General features: G+C 36.6%; 1 protein-coding gene across 7 annotated transcripts in view; it reads left to right on the top strand.

Moving 5' to 3' along the window:
- The window catches only part of LOC113042381 (disco-interacting protein 2 homolog C-like), a 106,657-nt gene that overhangs the window by 80,958 nt on the left and 4,570 nt on the right, over positions 1-21,129 (top strand). For 2 of the 7 annotated variants that reach the window (XM_026201198.1, XM_026201200.1), the window contains exons 16-33: positions 12-105; positions 765-884; positions 2,016-2,130; positions 3,664-3,803; positions 3,988-4,124; positions 4,443-4,651; positions 5,822-5,936; positions 6,402-6,603; positions 6,719-6,828; positions 9,166-9,246; positions 10,096-10,219; positions 10,697-10,818; positions 10,899-11,010; positions 11,087-11,196; positions 11,649-11,779; positions 14,031-14,199; positions 15,478-15,648; positions 18,470-18,499. In XM_026201198.1, the coding sequence (XP_026056983.1) occupies positions 12-105; positions 765-884; positions 2,016-2,130; positions 3,664-3,803; positions 3,988-4,124; positions 4,443-4,651; positions 5,822-5,936; positions 6,402-6,603; positions 6,719-6,828; positions 9,166-9,246; positions 10,096-10,219; positions 10,697-10,818; positions 10,899-11,010; positions 11,087-11,196; positions 11,649-11,779; positions 14,031-14,199; positions 15,478-15,648; positions 18,470-18,499 (2,292 nt within the window). The remainder of the gene's footprint in view (positions 1-11; positions 106-764; positions 885-2,015; positions 2,131-3,663; positions 3,804-3,987; positions 4,125-4,442; positions 4,652-5,821; positions 5,937-6,401; positions 6,604-6,718; positions 6,829-9,165; positions 9,247-10,095; positions 10,220-10,696; positions 10,819-10,898; positions 11,011-11,086; positions 11,197-11,648; positions 11,780-14,030; positions 14,200-15,477; positions 15,649-18,469; positions 18,500-21,129) is intronic. The other 5 variants (XM_026201204.1, XM_026201201.1, XM_026201203.1 and 2 more) reach the window with 3 other exon arrangements.

Below are 21,129 nucleotides of genomic sequence, written 5' to 3'. Positions count from 1 at the left end.
TGTTTCCCCAGAGTGTCATGAACATGATGCATGTAATCAGCATCCCATACTCCCTGATGAAGGTCAACCCTCTGTCCTGGATCCAAAAAGTGTGTCAATACAAAGGTCTGTCGGGCAGTGTTTACAATAAATCTTTTTTGCACCAAATCACATATAATTAAACATATAATATTCCCAAATAATTTTTTGCATAAAAACTAGTCCAGTTACTATTTTATTTTTGTATTTTGACTAAACGACTTCATATTTCAAAATCATATTTGTTTAAATAATAGTTGTTTTTTTTGTCATCATCAGGAAAATCAACCTAGCTTCCCAATAACAAGTAACATAAAATTAAATATTTCTAACAAAATACTAACCAAAAATATATAATGAAATATAATTAAATATTAACTATATAATATTAATGACAACTAATGTGCTACAGTGTTTTCTCTTTTTGAAATCCACCTGTATGCGTTGTTTTGCTTTAAAATCTCTTTTTGTGCTTAAAATTTAAACTTGATGTAAACAGACTTTGACTCTTGATCTTACTGGTAATTTATAACTATAAACAAGGCAAATTTCTGAATAAATCATTTGTAAATCCTCGCTGAGACCCTTTACTTCATGATAGTTTATGAAAGATTTACTTAGAAATACGTTCTGCTCATGTTTCATGAATTAATGATATATTAGGGACAGTGTCGTTTGAGATGATTTTGGATGTGTCCAGTATGGCCATCCTTGTGATATTTCTATTTCTCGGTGTTTGTGTGCAGCTAAAGTAGCTTGTGTCAAGTCAAGGGATATGCACTGGGCTCTGGTCGCTCACCGAGATCAGAGAGATGTCAACCTGAGCTCCCTGCGCATGTTGGTGGTGGCCGATGGATCCAACCCATGTGAGTTCAGCTAGTGTTTTACCTCCTCATTTCCCCTTTCTTTCCTCTCACACCTGTGTGTTTCTTAAAATGTTCTTCTGACAGGAAACAAGCTGAGGGTTAAACTGCTATTTACACACCAAGCAACCTGGCAAACAAGCTAAAAGCATCATTCCTAAGTGTCTAAATGTGTATACACTCATATTTGGCCTTTGGGATTATAACTCACAGAAGAGATGATGCCCAGAAGCCATTTCCTTACATATACAGATACATAGTACAAATGGACACACTAAAGGACAAAACATTCCTTCTGCTGTCTATTTCATTCAAATGCCAATGTAAATGGCAGTATGATACAGTTAATGTGTTTCTGATGGAATATTCAGGAAGCAAAAGGGGTCGTATGAGGGGAAACAGGATTTTTCTTGGTCTTTTGAGATAAAGATATTGATGTAGCTGAACATTTACAATGCAAGCATCTCTATCGAGTCCAAGAACATCATATTTGAATCCAAAAGAAAATAGGAAGATGCTTCAGAAGACTTTTGGAAGACACCTACATATCGACTGATGATATTTTATTTATCAGTAGCTCACTGAAAAACATCATTAATGCAATGCATAATAAATAGATATTATATATTTTTAAAGAATTTACATGAAATCACAGTAATATTTGTTGTACTGGATTGTAAATACAAATATATTTTCATTACTGTAATGACAATGAAATCTTTAATTTCTTAAATGTATATATTTATCATGATAATGATCGTTTTAGAGAAAGTTGTATATAATTGTAATAAAATTAATGTCATGATGCAGTACATTTAATTGTCACGTAAATAGACCTGATTTTCTTTATTATTTTATCATTTCCTTTTTTATTTTGTTTTTAGAGATAAATATGACATTAGAATACATAGATTTATATATTCAAATGTATTCTGTTATGTGGCCCATCTAAATGTTTAAAGAAAGCTCAAACTAGCAAAAGTAGTCTTCAAGACGAGAATAAAATTTAAATGTTAAAAATGGATACAATATGGCCCCCTTAAACTGGTTAACTGTAACTTGAATTAGAACACGTCTAAAGGTGAGAACTGGCTTCACATTATTGTCCGTAACGCTCTCTCTCGTTCTCTGCAGGGTCCATCTCATCATGTGACGCGTTCCTCAATGTCTTCCAGAGTAAAGGTCTGCGGCCAGAGGTCATCTGTCCATGTGCCAGCTCAGCTGAAGCCCTCACCGTGGCCATCAGGAGGTGGGAGGAGTGCTGACACATTGACCAATAACTTCAACTCATATTCATAAACTCTCACTTTTCCATCCAGAACACTTAGATCTTTCTGTCCTGCTTTTACCAGTTTCATAAGCCCCTAAAAAATTGGGAAATAATGACAGAAATATGGACACAAACCATTTTTCTGTTGGTCAGATAGACAGATTGAAGTTGATGGTTCATCGAGAGAGCTTTTCCGAAGCCTGTGTATGTCTTCAATGCAATTTTCCAAAACCATATACAAGAAAATGATGTTTTTTTAGGCTGCCTCCGTAATTACAGCCCTGAATAGTCCTGACATCTTTGCTTTGTGACCGAATCGAACTGGTGACAGAACACAGAGCATATGGTTTTCATTCCACAGGATTAACTCCATCGCGGAACGTTTTTACAGACCTTCTCTCTGTCACGACAAATTTGAGGATGAGAACACAAAAGTGAAATGAATTGAAAGCTAATAAAAAAGCCTGGTGTCACAGATGAAAACATCTCTGTCTAGTGAGGTCAAGTTGATACATAACTCCGCTGTTTCTGTCATCAAAGAAGTTACATCATCATCATTTGTGGATTTACAGAGCAAACTAATCGTAACCTCATTTTTCACCCTTCGCACACATTTGCTTTGGGTCATGTGGTTCACAGAATATTTCCCGCTCTGGTAATAATTTCTTTCCTCGTTATATCTCATTCTCATTTCAGCTTTAGATGGTCCAACATTTCTGCACTTCTGCTCTGTTCCAAAACTTAATGAGCTGCCTACCCAGACAGCATTTAAAGCGTCAAACAGTATGTACACACACCGACACGATGGCTGTTAGAAAAAACATTATGCCACCTTCTAAGATACCTCATTTTTTGAAAAAGAATTGCATTGTGCAATCATCCAATATGCTTTGCTGGAATGTTCAGCTATAAATATACATTCGGCATTGTTAAACAAGAAAAAATAAAATGGTCAGTCAAACACTGTTGTGATTTCCACATCAGTTTATTTGTAATGTTCCTTAAAAAGCAGTTCCCTATGCAGTGTGCAGACAGCCAGGCAGCACACTAGTTTTGGAACAGAGCTATTATTTCCAGCATACTTCATCGGCACACCCTGTTTTATGTATTTCGCTCAAATGAAGCCTGCTGTACCTTGCCAGAATCTCTGTTAGCTCAGACGGGTGTCTTTTAGAGGACATTATGTGTGGGTGGGGCTTAGTGCTGTCCATCTGATCTGGCTGCACCAATCATCTTCAATCATCAGAACTACTTGGACCAATCAGCTTCTTTCTAAGGCTTACATTGCATTAAAGTCAATGTGAGGACATTACATGGACATTAGAGGATATTACAGGATGTGTGGGCAGGACTTAGTCTTATCTATCAGATAAAGTTGGACCAATCAGCTTCTTCTTCATCAAAACTAGTTGGACTGATGAGCTTCTTCTTCTTCAGGTTTACGTTGCATAGGAGTCACTGTAAAATAATTTCATATATTGCTGTAATCTGGTATTTTATTTCACATTTCAGGCCTACGGATGACAGTAACCAGCCGCCGGGTCGAGGAGTGCTGTCTATGCAGGGTCTGAGCTACGGTGTCATCAGAGTGGACTCAGAAGAGCGTCTCTCTGTACTCACCGTACAGGATGTGGGCACTGTGATGCCAGGAGGTACTCATATCTACATGCTTGAATGGGTCTGAGAACCCCTCAAATGTGGCTTTATACATATTGTTGGACGTTTAGTGTTAATGCAATCAAAGGAAAGCATTGTGTAATGTATGCCTCTCTCTGCGTGCTGTATTTACTGCTTCATAAAGTACGTAATGTGTTTATTGATGTTGTGTATGTGCAGCTCTGATGTGTGTGGTCAAACCAGAGGGAGTTCCTCAGCTGTGCCGAACAGATGAGATCGGAGAGCTGTGTGTGTGTTCCATCGCCACGGGAATGTCATATTATGGGCTCTCGGGCATGACAAAAAACACCTTTGAGGTTTGTGTCCTATCAGAGCGAGATCTATTTGGCTATAGTTAGTTGGATTCTCCTACCCAGAATCCCCAGACCTCTGCTCGAACAGATGCTAAAGTGCTCCGATCAAAGTCTTTTCCTTGGCTTGTTTGTTCAATTGCTTTGAAGTAATGAGTAGGGCATTTTCTCAAGGCCAATTGACACAGAGTCTGATATCTGAAGACCGATTTGACCTAAAGTAAAGCAGTGGAGATAGTGAGATTTAGTTTCTAAAAAATCTATTCACAAATGTGAGATAAAGTATAGTTGTATCTTAAACTTTGGCTTTTGTTTTGCTGTCAGGTCTTCCCCATGACCAGTTCTGGGGCTCCTATCAGCGAGTACCCCTTCACTCGCACAGGGCTGCTGGGCTTCATAGGCCCGGGTGGGCTAGTGTTTGTATCTGGAAAGATGGATGGGCTGATGGTGGTGAGCGGACGGAGACACAACGCTGATGATATCGTCGCAACAGCGCTGGCAGTGGAGCCCATGAAGTTTGTGTACAGGGGCAGGTGAGAACACAACAGAAGCAAACAAACAAACAAAGCATATTCTTTTTTTGTCATCAAAAAACGGGTGATATATATAGTACATGAGCTTGTTTGCTGTGGACATGCAGAGTGCAAATTAAATGGATTCAACACCTGCTGAGGCGGCAGGAGCGAGAGCGTGTACCCTGTGTGTTGTGGAAGAGATGTTCTGTTTTAGTTGCCCGTGTGAAATTACCTCGGGTTTTGTTTACCAGTTTTCTTAGAGCTTTATACAGTGTGCTAAACCACAGTGTTACAGTAATAATCTAATGTAGCTCTGCAGGGTTTTTATCACTAACTAAAACTATAAAAACACTTTCATTATTTGAAATAAAATTAATTTTAACTGAAATAAAATTAATTATATATAAAAAAGTACACATTTCTTTTTTTTTGTTTAGTTTAAATTAAAATACTAAAATAGTACTAAAGTACTAAACTTAAAAAACTAAAACAAACAAACAAAAAAATACTATATAAACAAAAAAAAAAAATCTAAAGAAAACGACACAAGCTCAATAAAATTATAAAGTCTTAAAAATGCTTATAATTCAAATTGAAAACAAACAGAAAAAGTAAATATAAAAATAAATATCTAATTCAAAACATTAATAATGCATTGGTGTCACTAAAATACCACTGTAGCACACTGTAGTTTATTTATTTGAATGAATGCAATGTAAAAAAAAATGCAAATAGTAAATATTTATAATAAATGAAATTTAGTTTTAGTTTTATAATATATATATATATATATATATATTACATATTTTATTGACATTCTAAAATCTTTTTAATCTTAAAAGAATTATAAGTGTGTGTGTGTGTGTGTATGTATGTGTATATATATATATATATATATATATATATATATATATATATATGTATATATATATGTATGTATACTGTATGTTAATAATCATGAATGTTATTGTTATAATTCAAAATATTATTATGGTTAATTAATAATATGTAATTATTAACTATAGCAATTACTATAATTATTATTGTTAAATTATTCATTATGATAATAATAATGTTCAGTATATCGTAGCCACTAACATGGGCAGTTCATGATCTGAGATGTTTCGTGTGTTGGTCTGGAGCTGGATTTCCAGGCTCTGAATCTCTTTTCTGCATCTCTATCTTCAGGATAGCTGTGTTTTCTGTGACGGTCCTTCATGACGAGAGAATTGTGGTCGTAGCCGAGCAGCGGCCAGACTCCACAGAGGAGGACAGCTTCCAGTGGATGAGTCGTGTGCTGCAGGTATTTGTCCTTGTTATACCCAGCCTTTTCTATCGATTCGGGCAGAGGCGACTCGCTATTCCCATCCAGTCTGCCTGGAGTCACCTAAATCGCTACATAACCCCGGTCACCATCCAAACTGAATTACAGATCTCTTGCTACTGCTGACCTGCGTACTTTATGTCAGCACTTTACGAGTCTTTACCGGCATGCAAAAATAACAAGATGCACTCAGGCACGCAGGCTGGCCTTCATTTCCACACACCCAGACAGTTCCATTCCACTCTTTTGTCGTAGGTCATTAATCTTGCAAATATGGCATTTTTTTCTTCCAGTTCCTGAATTCCCGTTTGGTAATTTGGTTCTCCCTGAGGCATCGGTAAAGGTCAGCGGCTGCATCAGATCTCAGCTGGCAGTCTCTTCTCGGCTCCTTGCGAAGTCTATTTATAAACCTCACCTGACAATCCAATACGTCTCTTTCTGCAGGCGATAGACAGCATCCACAACGTCGGGGTGTTTTGCTTGGCATTGGTGCCAGCTAACACCCTTCCCAAAACTCCTCTGGGAGGGATCCACCTGTCGGAGACCAAGCAGCTGTTTTTGGAAGGCTCCCTGCATCCCTGTAACGTCCTAATGTGCCCTCACACCTGCGTCACCAACCTGCCCAAACCCAGACAGAAACAGCCAGGTCTGTCCGTGGCAAGGTCACCTCGGATGTCGTACAAAATTAGAACTGTCAGAGAAGCTGTGTGTGTCTTGTGGACTGCTTGTTTGTGATGGTCATCCTCTGCTCGCTCCTGCAGAGATTGGCCCCGCCTCTGTGATGGTGGGAAACCTGGTCTCGGGGAAGAGGATCGCTCAGGCCAGTGGCAGAGATCTGGGCCAGATCGAAGACAATGATCAGGCAAGAAAGGTGTGTGTGTGGTAACATGGGGCCTCGATTTTCATCCATCATTCATTTTCCCTTCCCTCTTATTCATTCCTCACCTCCAGCAAACAGAGTCCAATCCAGCCAAGAATAGAGACAAAATATGAGCATATTTGTGTAAAGTACATTTAAATAACTGTTACTGAGAGATATAAGCTGCTTTAGGGGTTTTTATAATTGCTCTCAGAGGAGATGTAGCACACAGGTCCAAAACTGAGAAAAAATGCCAGTGAATGAGAATATTTACAAGTGTATTTTGCTCTGTATTTTTAAAATAAATATATACAGCTATAGTTTTAGTTATATATTTATACATAAAATATTCTTTAAAATGATGTTGCATTATTATTTCAAGTATATATATATATATATATATATATATATATATGATTATTAATATTATATATTCATCTAGTCCTAAAATATATATAATAAAAAGTAATAAAAATTAAAACAATGCATAAATGTGTGTGTGTGTGTGTGTGTGTATATATATATATATATATATATATATATATATATATAAAATCATATTTAATTCCACTGTAATGTATCTAAAAAAAACTTTCTTTTTTTTTTTTACAAAAAAAAAAAAATTCTAGTCACAAAATGTAGATTGTCGTTTCTTTTCAAATACTTCTAAAAAGGGAGCAGTAATTTTCTTAATTTTGTTTATTTTCTTTTTTCTTGCTTAATTTTAAAAATAGTTGTTGGTTCCCTCTAGTCATTTTCTCAGCACAAAACATGAGATGATTCATTCTCCTGCAGCTGTCATAAAAGCGAGCAGACAGATTGTGATTTTCCTCCGTGTGTTTTCATTTTGGTGGCTTAATGTTATGAACGTTCCACATGTATTGCCACATGGATAATTTTAGGACTCTTAATTAAACCTCTGATAGTACATTTTCCAAGTTACTTGACTATGGGTGAGTCACAACAGATGTTTTTCTTTAGTAGCCGGTGTGGATTTGAATCTCTTGTGTCACTTACATCAGCGAGAGTCAGATAATCAATCTTACAATTCCACTTAAACATGCTGCAGTCCCTTATAAAGTTACCGGCCAACTTATTACATGCCTTTGGCACCCACCGAGTGTTCATTTTGGATGCACTGTGTGGCACACAGTAATTGTCCCAACTACATTTGTGGTAGAAGAACAGACCCCTGACAGCTTGTCAGACCTCTTGCTCTCAGCCAGGGTCGTTTCATATCCGACCCCTACATAGAGCATTCTGGGAAAATGTTAAAACATTATGTCATCGAAACAGAACTTGACCTTTTTTTTTTGCTTCTAAAACGTTACTTTTTTGCCTCTTGTAAGATAGGATTTTGCAGAATACGTAAAGAACTCCATTAGACTAATGATTGCACGCTGGGCTCTGTTTGGGAGGGATGGTTTGGTTGTTTTTTGTGCTGTTAGTGTTGAGTTTGATGTCTTTGGGTTTGCTGTGCTGTCAGTCAACCATCTCAACACAACTCCAATCCATTACGCTGCCCTCTCAGGGTGAAAGATGGCAGCCATTATTCCGTCAGCATGTCTGCTGTGCACCACACCATAACTTAACACACACAGCTGTCGGCCGCACACACACAAGCCACATATGCTCACACACATTCAAACAAACTTGCACAGACCCAAAAATGCACACATGCACACACAGTGCTGCAACTGTTGTTTCTCTTGCATGCCTTCTTCATCCTCTCTTCATTCCTTCACACCCTTCTAGCCCTGCATGGGTATGCGCTGTCTGACACCGACAAATGTTACCTTCGCCATCTGCACTGCTTAAAGAAACACTTGACTATTTTCCATTTTTACACCCCCAAGCATGTGTTGTTGTTTTTTTTCCGTTGCTTCCATCCATTCATGCCTATGAAAATCGGGCCCGTTGAGTGAATGGAAATAGTTTTATTTCATTCTTCTAAGAGGAGGAATGCGATCCGATGTGAGACTAACTCTAGGAGATGAGGTAACACATGCCTGCATTCACTTCCAGCCTTCAGATAACACCAGCGCCGCTTGCTAATGACTTTAACAGGTCCTGCTAATTGCAAAATAGCATCTTGTGTTTAACAGTTACTCTTTAAATGTCATGTTACTTTTATAATATTGCATTTGGCCAAACAATAGATTGAATCAGGCTTGTTTAACACCCACCTACTCATATGCAAACAATTAAAACAAACTGTGTATTAACATTTTCTAATTCAACTTATGAATAAAGATATTGCACTTTGGAAATATTTTATAATCTCCATTAAATACTTAAATATATCAGATTTTGTAATAATCATCTCGGACTTCCTTTTTCCACCCATAGTTCCTCTTCCTGTCTGAGGTGTTGCAGTGGAGAGCCCAGACCACTCCTGATCACGTGCTCTTCACCCTCCTCAGCTCAAGGGTATGATGTGTATTTTATATTATATATTTTCTTTTAAATATATTATTCGTTTAAATTTATTAATAAAATAGAAAATGTATATATGCATACATTAACGTTTAGAAGTTTGGAGGAGTAACTTTATTTTTGATTTATTTATTTAATTAAAAAAAAATATCTGCTTACCAAATCTGCATTTATTTGATGAAAAATAAAGTGAAAACTGAAATATTATGAAATATTATTACAGTTTAAAATAACAAAAGTTTGGGGTCAGCAAGTTTTAAGTAATTTTTTTTTTATTAAGTCTGTTCATGAAATCTGCATTTATTTGATTAAAAATTAAAACAGTCTTCTGCGTCACATGATCCTTCAGAAATCATTCTAATATGCTGATTTGATACTCAAGAAACATCTGTTATTATGGAATGCAGTCATGCTTATGATTGTTGTGAAAACTTAAATAAAATATTTCATAAATAGAAAGAACAACATATATACTGTATATATACATATACAATTTGTAAAATAATTTAATATATATATATTGCATTAAGTATATATTAGATTTTTTATTTAACAAAACTACTTTTAATGAAAGAATACCACTAGTATTCTTTTCAAGTGTGGAAAAAAGGAATATCTTCGTTTGTTTCTGCACCGATTCCCCCCTCTAGGGAGCAGGGATTGGTTTCATAAATGATGTTGCCCTGGTTTTTCGAGGGATAAATTTTTTTATATACTAAATATGCAGCCATTTATCATCGCAGGCTATTTTGAACACCACATGCCCTCCATAGAAAAGTTGTGATAACTCATCCTGAACTGAGAACTGTGAGGAAACTGACATGTCTATATGTGTGAACGCAGGGAACAGTCCTGAGCTCACTGACGTGTCTTCAGTTGCATAAGCGGGCGGAGAAGATAGCCGCCATGTTGATGGAGCGAGGCCACCTGCAGGACGGTGATCACGTTGCGCTGGTGTACCCGCCTGGTACGACACCATCAGCTACACTTCTACAACTCTAAATCTGTGATCAGTCCCACTAGATTCATATTCTTATGCCCGGGGGTCTCATATCATGTGACATCAGGTGAACTGTTAAACAGTTCAGTGCAGTAAATATGTCTAAGATTAGTCACCAGACATTTGACTTGGATATAATGGACAGAACTTATTTAAAGGGATAGTTCATCAGTCATTTACTGACCCTCAAGTTCTTCCAAACTATTATGAGTGTCTTTCTTCTGTTGAACACAAAAGAAAATATTTTGAAGGATTTTGGCAACCAAACAGTTGACGGTAGCCATTGACTTCCATAGTATTTTTCTGTCATACTGTGGAAGTCAATGGCTACCGTCAACTGTTAAGCTGTCTCTTTAAATGTACTTGATACTTGAGAGATCCAGTGAAATTAATGGATCATTCAAGACCAGTAAAGACCTCATATTTGCATTTTTTTATTTACAGGAATCGATTTGATCGCTGCCTTTTACGGATGCTTGTATGCCGGCTGTGTACCGATTACAGTGCGACCCCCACACCCGCAGAACATCGCCACCACCCTGCCCACTGTGAAAATGATTGTGGAAGTGGGTGTTGAAATGAAGTCCTTCCTTATATCATTTGATACGTTCAAAAAATGGCCGCTAACGTATGAATTGGTGTTCAGGTGAGCCGATCGGCCTGTGTGATGACCTCACAGGTCATCTCCAAGCTCCTGAAGTCAAAGGAGGCGATTGCCGCAGTGGACATCAGGTCGTGGCCTCCTGTTCTGGACACAGGTGACAGTGGGTCAAAGATCAGATGGTTTCTTGATGTCTAAATGAACATACATTTAATATCTTACATGTTTTCCAGATGATCTGCCAAAGAAGAAGCCTCCTCAGCTCTACAAACCCTCCAATCCAGACACGCTGGCTTACTTGGACTTCAGCGTCTCCACTACCGGGATGCTTGCAGGAGTAAAGGTGAATGTTAATCATCCCTTGTTGTGAGTAATAAGAAACCCCTGCTCTTTGTTTCCCCAACACAAAAAAACAGGAAGGAACCGTTTAAAACCTTCTCAGTTAGCCGCTGGTGAGATCAGGTGTCTTTATGAATAGAGGAACTTTTCTTCTTTTATTGTTTAGAGATGAAAACCAGGTTTTGAACAGGCAGTTGCTATTATGTCATAGGAGCCACGAGTGTTTGCGGAGACCACCCAGTATTGTGTAGCTCTTCTGTTCTCTCTATCCTATTCAACCCCATACACTTCTGTTTGCTAGCATTTCCATATGGCAGCCCACAAAATAACTCACAAGTCTTCATTGTCTCATTATGAATAAGTAAAGCTACAGTTGTATGAAATATTATGGTTTTATTTAACTGCATTAATTATATGTGTATTTTAATTTCTTGTATTTTTTATGTGTCTTCTCAGATGTCCCACACAGCCACCAGTGCCTTTTGCCGCTCTATAAAGCTTCAGTGTGAGTTGTATCCCTCTCGTGAGGTGGCCATCTGCCTGGATCCGTACTGTGGCCTCGGCTTTGTCCTCTGGTGCCTCTGCAGGTGAGAGACGTCGCCTGATGCAATCACAGTCTTCCTAATAGAGCAGGTTAAAGGCCTGGACACATCAAACATGGAAAAACGATTCCAATGGGAAACAATGCATCTTTCTGAACTCATTCACATCGCGTCCGCAGTTTTGTCGATTTGTCTTTTTTCAAAGGAATGTTTAGGGTTCAATACAAGTTTAGGTCTGTTTCCTAAGAAAATTATTCCCATCCCTCTGTTTGTAAAAACAAGCAATAATTGTATTTACAGTTAGAATGAAAACTTGTGGGGTGAGCCATTGCACGAAATAAATGATCAAATATACAATACTGTTTGGAATCAGTAAGATATGCTCACTCATCAAGGCTGTATTTATTTGATCAAAAATGCAGAAAATAATACATTTTATTGCAATTTTTGCGGATTCTTTTATAAATAAAAAGGACAGAATTTATTCAAAATAGAAATCTTGTGTTATAATATACAGTATCGTTCAAAGGTTTGGGGACAGTAATTTTTAAATGGATAAAAAGTGATAGGAAAGACTTCTATTGTTAGATAAGACATTTCTATTTTATAAAAATGCTGTCCTTTTAGACATTTTATTCATCAAATAATCCTGAAAAAAGTATCACAGGTACCAAAAAATATTAAGCAGCACAACTGTTTCCAAAATTGATAATAAATCAGCATATTAGAATGATTTCTGAAGGATCATGTGACACTGAAAACTGGAGTAATGGCTTAGGAAAATTTAGCTCTGCATCACAGAAATAAATTATAATTTTAAGTACCGTATATTTTTAGGACTGTAAGTCGCACCTGAGTATAAGTCGCATCAGTCCAAAAATACGTCATGATGAGGAAAAAAACATATATAAGTCGCACTGGACTATAAGTCGCATTTATTTAGAACTATAAGTCGCAGGACCAGCCAAACTATGAAAAAAAGTGTGACTTATAGTCCGGAAAATAAAATACAAACTGTTATTTTAATTTGCAATAATATTTCACTAATATTTCACACTTGTTTCCTGTATTTTTTTTAAGTTACAGACTCTTTAAAAAAACTTAAAAACCTTACTGATCCCAAACTTTAGAACCACAGTTTACATTAATTTAAATAAAAGATATTAAAATAAACTTTATTCATTTATTTACATATTTATTGAGAACCTTTACTTAAGTGCTTTACCTAAATGAAAATATTAATAGTATAAAATGCAGAAAACGTGGGATATTGTTTTATTTTAGTTTGCACATCTGTTTCTGTTTTGATATATCTCTTTTAAATATCTTCCAACTAGACTTTAAACATGTAAAATTTATTTTACAAGACTTTTTATACATGAGGCTTTAAACACTATTCTCTCTAACTCACACAAATCCCAATATTTTTTCCACCTCTGCACAAACAATTTTGCACATTTTTGCAATGCACAGTATGCACACATGCACTTTATGTAGTCCTGTGTATAGTCTGTTTACAGTTCTTATTTATATATATATATATATATATATATATATATATATATATATATAGTCTTCCTAGCTCTTATATAACCTTTACTTAGCCTATTTAATATAATTTAATTATGTCCAGTTTAGTTCTATGCAGTTCTATGTTCTTTGTTTTTTGTCTGTGTAGCACCTTGGTCCTGGAGAAACGCTGTCTCGTTTGACTGTATACTAACTGTATAGAGCTGGAATGACAATAAAGCTACTCTGACTCTGACTCTTGGCTGTCTAAAGTTATATGCAAATTTCACCGCTTATTTTTTTCCCAGGAGAATGAATATTGCTTCCACAAAACTACAAGTTCACTCAGTTATGAGTCGTTGATGTAATGAAGACCGTAATTAAAACTGAGCAACAGTTCAAAATATGGCCACAGATGCTCTATTTTTTTAGTTGTTCGGATATGTAACAAATCAATCATGCAGTTACAGTTCATCATTGAGGTATTTTATATTTCTCTAGCATTTAGTCGCATGAGTGAAACAAACGCTCTGCAGGTGGACGAGCTGCACAAGTATTGAACTGCTTCCTTGAAAAATCCTAGTTTTGTGCTGCGCTCACACAAATGTGTGTTTTTATGCTGTGCTGTGTCTCCTCTAGCGTAAAGTGTGTGCTCAGCTCCTGTCTCGCTTGACTGATGTGTTGTTCTCCCAGTGTGTCTTATTTGTCATGGTGGGCAGGTTCCTCCGCTCTTGTGTTGTGTGTTGGTAACGTTGTGTTTTCTTCTGTCTCTTCCCACTGGGTGAAGTGTGTATTCAGGGCATCAGTCCATCTTGATTCCCCCGTCCGAGCTGGAGGTGAACCCCGCTCTGTGGCTGCTGGCTGTCAGTCAGTTTCGGGTCAGAGACACGTTCTGTTCGTACTCCGTCATGGAGCTTTGCACCAAGGGGTTGGGCCTGCAGACAGAATCCCTCAAGGTACCAGATTCTCTCTAAAGTGTCAGTCATTCACTTCCTTTGCATCCCGAGGAAGCTCCGAAGCCATTTTTGGTTAGATTTCTTGTTATATTTGCGGCAGTGACAGAAGGTGATTGTTGGTGGTCTTGCGTGTGTGAGTGTTCTGTGTTCAGGAGGTGTGACTGTGTATAATTAACGTCTGTTCTGAGTTAGTGAAGGAAAGGCCGTCCGTGCCTCCTGGCGAGCCTGTCTTGTAAAATCTTGTTTTATTTACTCTGATTTAGTCATTGAGATTGCCATAGTTACTAACTGCAGTCTGGAGCCCAGTACAGTTTATTAACATCACAACGATCAATGAGGAGGAGAAATTAGACATTTTTTGCTTGGTATAATGAGGTAAAACTGTGAAAATGTTTTCTTTTACCCAGACTTAGATTTTTCAGCACCTTCTGCTTTTCTTTAAATGGAGCTTAAAGAAAAATATTATAATAAATATAATGTATAAACTGACTGTTTACTTTTAGTGAATCTAAAGAAAAATATTATATTATATTATATTATATTATATATTTGTTATTTATTATGGTTATAATTGGAATTATATTATTTAATATTATCTTCTTTAAATGGAGCTTAAAGAAAAACATTATAATATACATAAACTGATGTTTACTTTTAGTAATATATTATATAAAAAACACTTAAAATATAAAATACATTCATATTAAATATATATCAAATTTAATATTTATTTAATATATATTACTTTATTATTATTGATAAAAATAAGAATTATTATTGCTGTTGTATTGATGTATTGTTTTATCTTTTTTAAAATGTTGTTAATTAAATATTATTTATTTATTTTTAATAGCACTAATATGGAATTAAATTTGGTTCAGTAAAAATGAACCTCTTCTCTCGAGAGGTTTGTGTCAAAACACCAAACGAAAAACTGCGAAGCGTAAGCGAAATCTGTGGAAATGCACTCTGAATCCATGATTAGTGAAAACGAATCTTTGTAAAACATTAACAAAGAACGAAGCATATTTGAAAAGCCTGTTAAATTTGTGCGACTGAGCTCATTTTTTTTCATTTTCATTGTGTTTTTCTTCTTTTCTAATGTCATATTTTTGATAGTTTCTGAAAAAGTTATGTTCAGTTTTATAAAGTTCCATTCATTTTTATTGAAGCAAATGTAATTCAATAAACTAAATGTTTTAGTTACACTTGGCAAAATGTGAAGGTTGGTGACTCATTTGCTCTCTCTCTCTTGTCTTTCTTTGTCCTGTCCCTAAGTCCCGTGGACTTGACCTGTCCCGCGTGAGGACGTGTGTGGTGGTCGCTGAGGAGAGGCCCAGGATAGCCCTCACCCAGTCCTTCTCCAAGCTCTTTAAAGACCTGGGCCTGCACCCGCGAGCCGTCAGCACTTCCTTCGGATGTAGAGTGAACCTGGCCATCTGCCTGCAGGTTAGTGTGTGTGTGTGTGTGTGTCAGCAGTTAATCTAGTGCTGACCAGAAAACACGAGGCAGAGATTGGGCCATAATCCCAATCGCAGTGTTGTTTTAGCAAGCCAACTGCAGCCGGGATTAGTGTTTAGATTTGCGAGAGGATTTCGCTGTGCCTTTAGTTTGCATTCTAAATTAGAGTAGTGCAGCATTATTGGATATCCTGAGGTTGTGGAGGTATAATCGGGTCAACGCTCAAGTAAACGTATATGTAGAACACATGTCAAAAATAGTACTTGTCAACTGATATGGGGTTTTCCAAAGCTGCTGAGCAGAGTGGCCAGTTGATGATGTAACGCTGGTATTCATATATTCATTCATTGCTATTTTACAGTATTTTTGATCAAATAAATGAAGTCTTGGTGAGCAAAAACATAAAAAAAAAAACTACTGACCCCAAATATTTAATTAGTACTGTATATAATATAATAAAACAACATTATAATCAGTATTTCATGCCCATTTATTTAGTACCTATGCATTAAGTGGGGTAATGTACAATCAGATAACCTTTGTCATGAAATAAACCTTCTAAAACAAGATTCTGATATGAACTCTGAGAGAATTCTTTTCAGAATACGAGCAGTTATAACTTCCACCCACCTGCTGTCATGAAGAATTTTTGTTACCAGACAAAAAGCACCACACCACTCGGTCATACTACAGATGTTTCTATGGTTACATACTAGAGATATGAATTGTTTTACACCTAGGAGTCTAATGACCATTAAATCGTAAAGTACTCTGAACAACCTCACAGGCAAAAATGAGAAGCTTTGAGTTCAGCTAAAGTCAAAATGAAGAAAATCTTACAATATTATTATATAATATATAATAACAGTTGTCGACATTTAAAGTGGAAAGCAAAACCTTTAATCAAAGTCAACCTAAATCCAAAATGTGTTCTTATCTTAGGACAATTTTTATTAACTTTTTAATCCATTTCAAATGTTGACAACAGTATAATCTTATTATAATATAAATTTAATCTAGATATAATCTCATTATAATACAAACCTGAATCCAAAACAGTTGGGACACTGTACACATTGTGAATAAAAACAATGCAATGATGTGGAAGTTTAAAATTTCAATATTTTATCCAGAATACAGCATAGATGACATATCAAATGTTTAAACTGAGAAGATGTAAAGTTTTAAGAGAAAAATAAGTTGATTTTAAATTTCATTGCATCAACACATCTCAAAAAGTTGCTCAACTGTCTTAGGTCTTCTTTGTCACATCTTCCTCTTTATGATGCCCCAAATGTTTTCTATGGGTGAAAGATCTGGACGCAGGCTGGCCATTTCAGTCCTCGGATCCTTCTTCTATGCAGCTATAATGTTGTAATTGATGCAGTATGTTATTTGGCATTTTCATATTGGAAAATGCAAGGTCTTCCCTGAAAGAGATGACATCTGGATTGGAGCATATGTTGTTCTAGAGCGTGGATATACCTTTCAGCATTGATGGTGCCTTTCCAGATGTGTAAGCTGCCCATGCCACACGCACTCATGCAACCCCAGGCCATCAGAGATGCAGGCTTCTGAACTGACCGGCATAGTCCGAATGATATAGAGTCCCAGTTTTCCAAAAAGAAATCCAAATTTTGATTTATCTGAATACAGAACATTTTTCCACTTTGCCACAGTCCATTTTAAATGAGCCTTGGCCCAGAGAAAACGCCTGCATTTCTGGATCATGTTTAGATATGGCTTCTTTTTTGACCTATAGAGTTTTAGCCGGCGTGGTGGATTTTGTTCACCAACAATGTTTTCTGGAAGTATTACTGAGCCCATTACAGTAGCATTCCTGTATGTGATGCAGTGCCGTCTAAGGGACCGAAGATCACAGGCATCCAGTATGGTTTTCTGGCCTTGACCCTTATGCACAGAGATTGTTCCAGATTCTCTGAATATTTGGATGAATATACACTGTAGACGATCACTTCAAACTCTTTGCAATTTTTCTCTGAGAAACTCCTTTTTGACATTGCTCCACTATTTTTCGCCTCAGCATTGGGGGAATTGGTGATCCTCTGCCCATCTTGACTTCTGAGAGACACTGCAACTCTGAGAGGCTCTTTTTATACCCAGTCATGTTGCTAATTGACCTAATAAGTTGAAAATTGGTCCTCCAGCTGTTCCTTATATGTACATTTAACTTTTCCGGCCTCTTATTGCTACCTGCCCCAACTTTTTAGGAATGTGTAGCTCTCATGAAATCCAAAATGAGCCAATATTTAGCCAATATGACATTCATCATGAGCATCAAAATGTCTCACTTTCAACATTTGACATGGTATCTATATTCTATTGTGAATAAAATATAAGTTTATGAGATTTGTAAATTATTACATTCCTTTTTTACTCACAATTTGATTTGTACAGTGTTTCTTTTTTGGAAAATGGGTTTGTATAAATATAATTGTGAATAAATAATTGTGAATATATAAGAAATTAATTAGTTAAAATTAAAGTTTGAATATATATATATATATATATATATATATATATATATATATATATATATATAATGTATATAAAACTGTAAATATTGTTTTGACATATAAGACTGTATGGGTCCCCAAAAATAATATCAATCAACAATATCCTCACTTATTATTTTGACACTCTGCATGTTGTTTTTGCTCTTTTGTCCCACATGGCTCTCCTTTCCTCCTTTTGTATTTCATACTTATTCCTTTTCTTTGTCACATCCATAAATCTTCCTCTTTCCTCACTCTCTCCCTCTCTCTCATCTGCTCACTGGCTGTTGTAGCCCCACAGACTCGGGAAGCTTGCGGATCAGGTAGGGAAGTCCAAACACTCCCCGCTCGATCTGGCACTGGGTGTGGAATGGGGTCTGACTTTAGCCTTTTTACCCCTCAGCTGCTGGGCTCTTGATCCTTGCGGTGTGTGGCTTTTGCTAATGTAGTGGAAGTGATCAGCTGGATCAGACCCAATCAGTGTGACTAATTTATCAGACTAATGGCTGACCTAATGAGCTGTTTTCCTGGACTCAGTTTTGAACAGGAAAGATGCCCTCGGTTTGATCTTACCTCAGAGCAGTGAGATCCAACCCTCCCCGTGTGAGATTGCGGCTCACCTGGACTTAACTCCGGGGATAAGAGTTGCGTGTTTTCTGTGCAGCTGCAGTCATTAGTAGTGTTCCCGTAGTGTAGAGCTCTATAATCACGGCCATTAGGTGAAATTGTGCTTCCCCTCCCTCGTCCGCAACATTGTTTTACTGTGACATCACAAACACAAGGGGCTTTGTTCGGAACAGGAGTGCCTACACATGAAATATCACAGACTCCAGCACTGTGTGAGTCAGTGATCTGAAATGCGTCTCTAAGGACCATGTCTTGTCGACGGAGCCGATTGTTGTACTTCAGAAACAGGGAGACCTCTGCTGGCCTTTTTATGTTTGTGAACTACATACAATAAAGTGCTGGCGGAAACCCTGAAAACAAGCATTTTTTATCACTTCAGGATTCATCGTTCAAGTCGATGGTTAAAATGCCTGAAATTAGGTCTGCGGTTTACACAAGCCCAAGATATTTTCACATTTTGTTATTTTATGAGATAAAATACATAAACAAATTGCAGCTTTTTAAAACTTTTGACGTTTGTCTTGAAAAAGGCAGTTGCTACGAAGTAGATTGTCTGGGGCATTAAAGGGATAGTTCACTAAATAAAGTCGTTCGCTTATATTCTCGTAGCTTCATAACATTACGGTTGAACCACTGATGTCACATGAACTATTTTAAAGATGTCCTTGCTACCTTTCTGGGGGTTGAAAGTGTCAGTTGTGTTGCTGTATATGCAAGGTTAGAAAGCTCTCAGATTTAACCTGTTAACTGTCACCCGTCCCCTCTGTGGGATGCCTACATTTACTTCACTATATTACGATTAAATCTAATCTAATCTTGATAAACTATATATTGGTGCAAAGGTTTCAGACTCCCCAGATATATATTTTACCAATGTTTTTTTGTTAAAAATTAAGTAGGAAAAGTAATAGATTGATTTATGAAAAGAATCTACATTATAACAGAGGTTCTGACCTTTGTTAAAAAAAAAAGACTTATTCGTTGCCTTTTTCTCTACAACATTTTAGAAATCATCAGAAGTTATATATCAACTGAAAACTTAAAATCTCAAAATTCATCCTTTAAAACCCATTTTAAAATCAGACATTGCATTAACATGAAAATGGTTAATCATTATCATGTTACAAAATGTTTTCATTCATGAATGATAATAATTTTACTTTGGATTGTGCATTATAAAGTCTATGTTCAAAAATGTGAGCGACAGTTAAGGGTTAATCAAAATTTTATTGGAATATTGGAATTTTTGAATATTGGAATTTGTGTTCCGAAGACGAACAAAGGTCTTACGAGTTTGGAATAACATGGGGGTGAGAAATTAATGATTTTTTAACTATCCCTTTAAATGTCTTCACACCAAGAAAGTGATTTACTGAATAGGTGAAATTGCACACGTTCAAGCTATTCTAATTCAACATTTAAGGGAAACTTTTTAAATAAAGAGAAGCTTTTGTTGTGACCATTGTGTAGTTTGTTTATAGCCTACATTTAGCGTTTTACTTCTGGTGAATGTCTTTAGGCTTCAAAATTCATAAGTCGTGTTCATTTGTGAAGATTATCATGATGAACAAAACGAGTAAGAATCAAAAGTTTTTTGGTCACAGAGCTTATTTTCTACAAGAATACAAAATCCAATGGAAAAATCCTTTTGGGGTTTTGTCGAGGGAACCAGGGTGATACTAACGTCTGTGTCGGCCTACCAAAATCCATCATCGCTGCAGCACTCAATTCTAGATGTTTTTTCTTTCTGATGGAGTTGAGGCGTCTGAGTGCCTCATAATGAACAGTCATTGCAAGTTCAGTAATGATCAGTCATGAAAAATAATTGTGTTCATTTGATCAAAATGATGAGTGTTCATTTGTAGATTGTACTCAAAGGCAGCAGTTGTTTGTATTTTTGTCTGTTCATTTCTCAGTTGTATTATTCCATAAAGGCCATTTCACATGAGTCATGTCGACGGTCCTCAAATGCAGCAAACTCTCACAGTTTCTCTCGCATAGTGATGCGCAGTTCAAACGATGTGACGTTTGTCTTGTTTGCTGCTGACCTTGAAAAGTGTCGACAATGATTACTGGACAGTTCACCTAACATTAGGAAAATCCAAATGGAAGAGAGTCTAATCCTGTATATCAAGCAATTTTATAACATTCTGAAAGTGATTTATGAGCAAAAAAAGACATGCATGTAGCTGGTCTCTAACTTAATAAATGAGATTGACCATTTAAATCTAACCATGTCATGGCAGCAAATTAAAAAGTCTGATATCTATTATCATGCATTTATTGTGCCTTTAGGACCAGAAATTGGACCCCCCCCCCCTCCAAT

Source organism: Carassius auratus, chromosome 24 (genome assembly GCF_003368295.1).
Source record: "Carassius auratus strain Wakin chromosome 24, ASM336829v1, whole genome shotgun sequence".
NCBI lineage: Eukaryota > Metazoa > Chordata > Actinopteri > Cypriniformes > Cyprinidae > Carassius > Carassius auratus.
The sequence above is the reverse complement of the archived record's forward strand: the minus strand, read 5'-3'. Positions and strand labels throughout refer to the sequence as shown.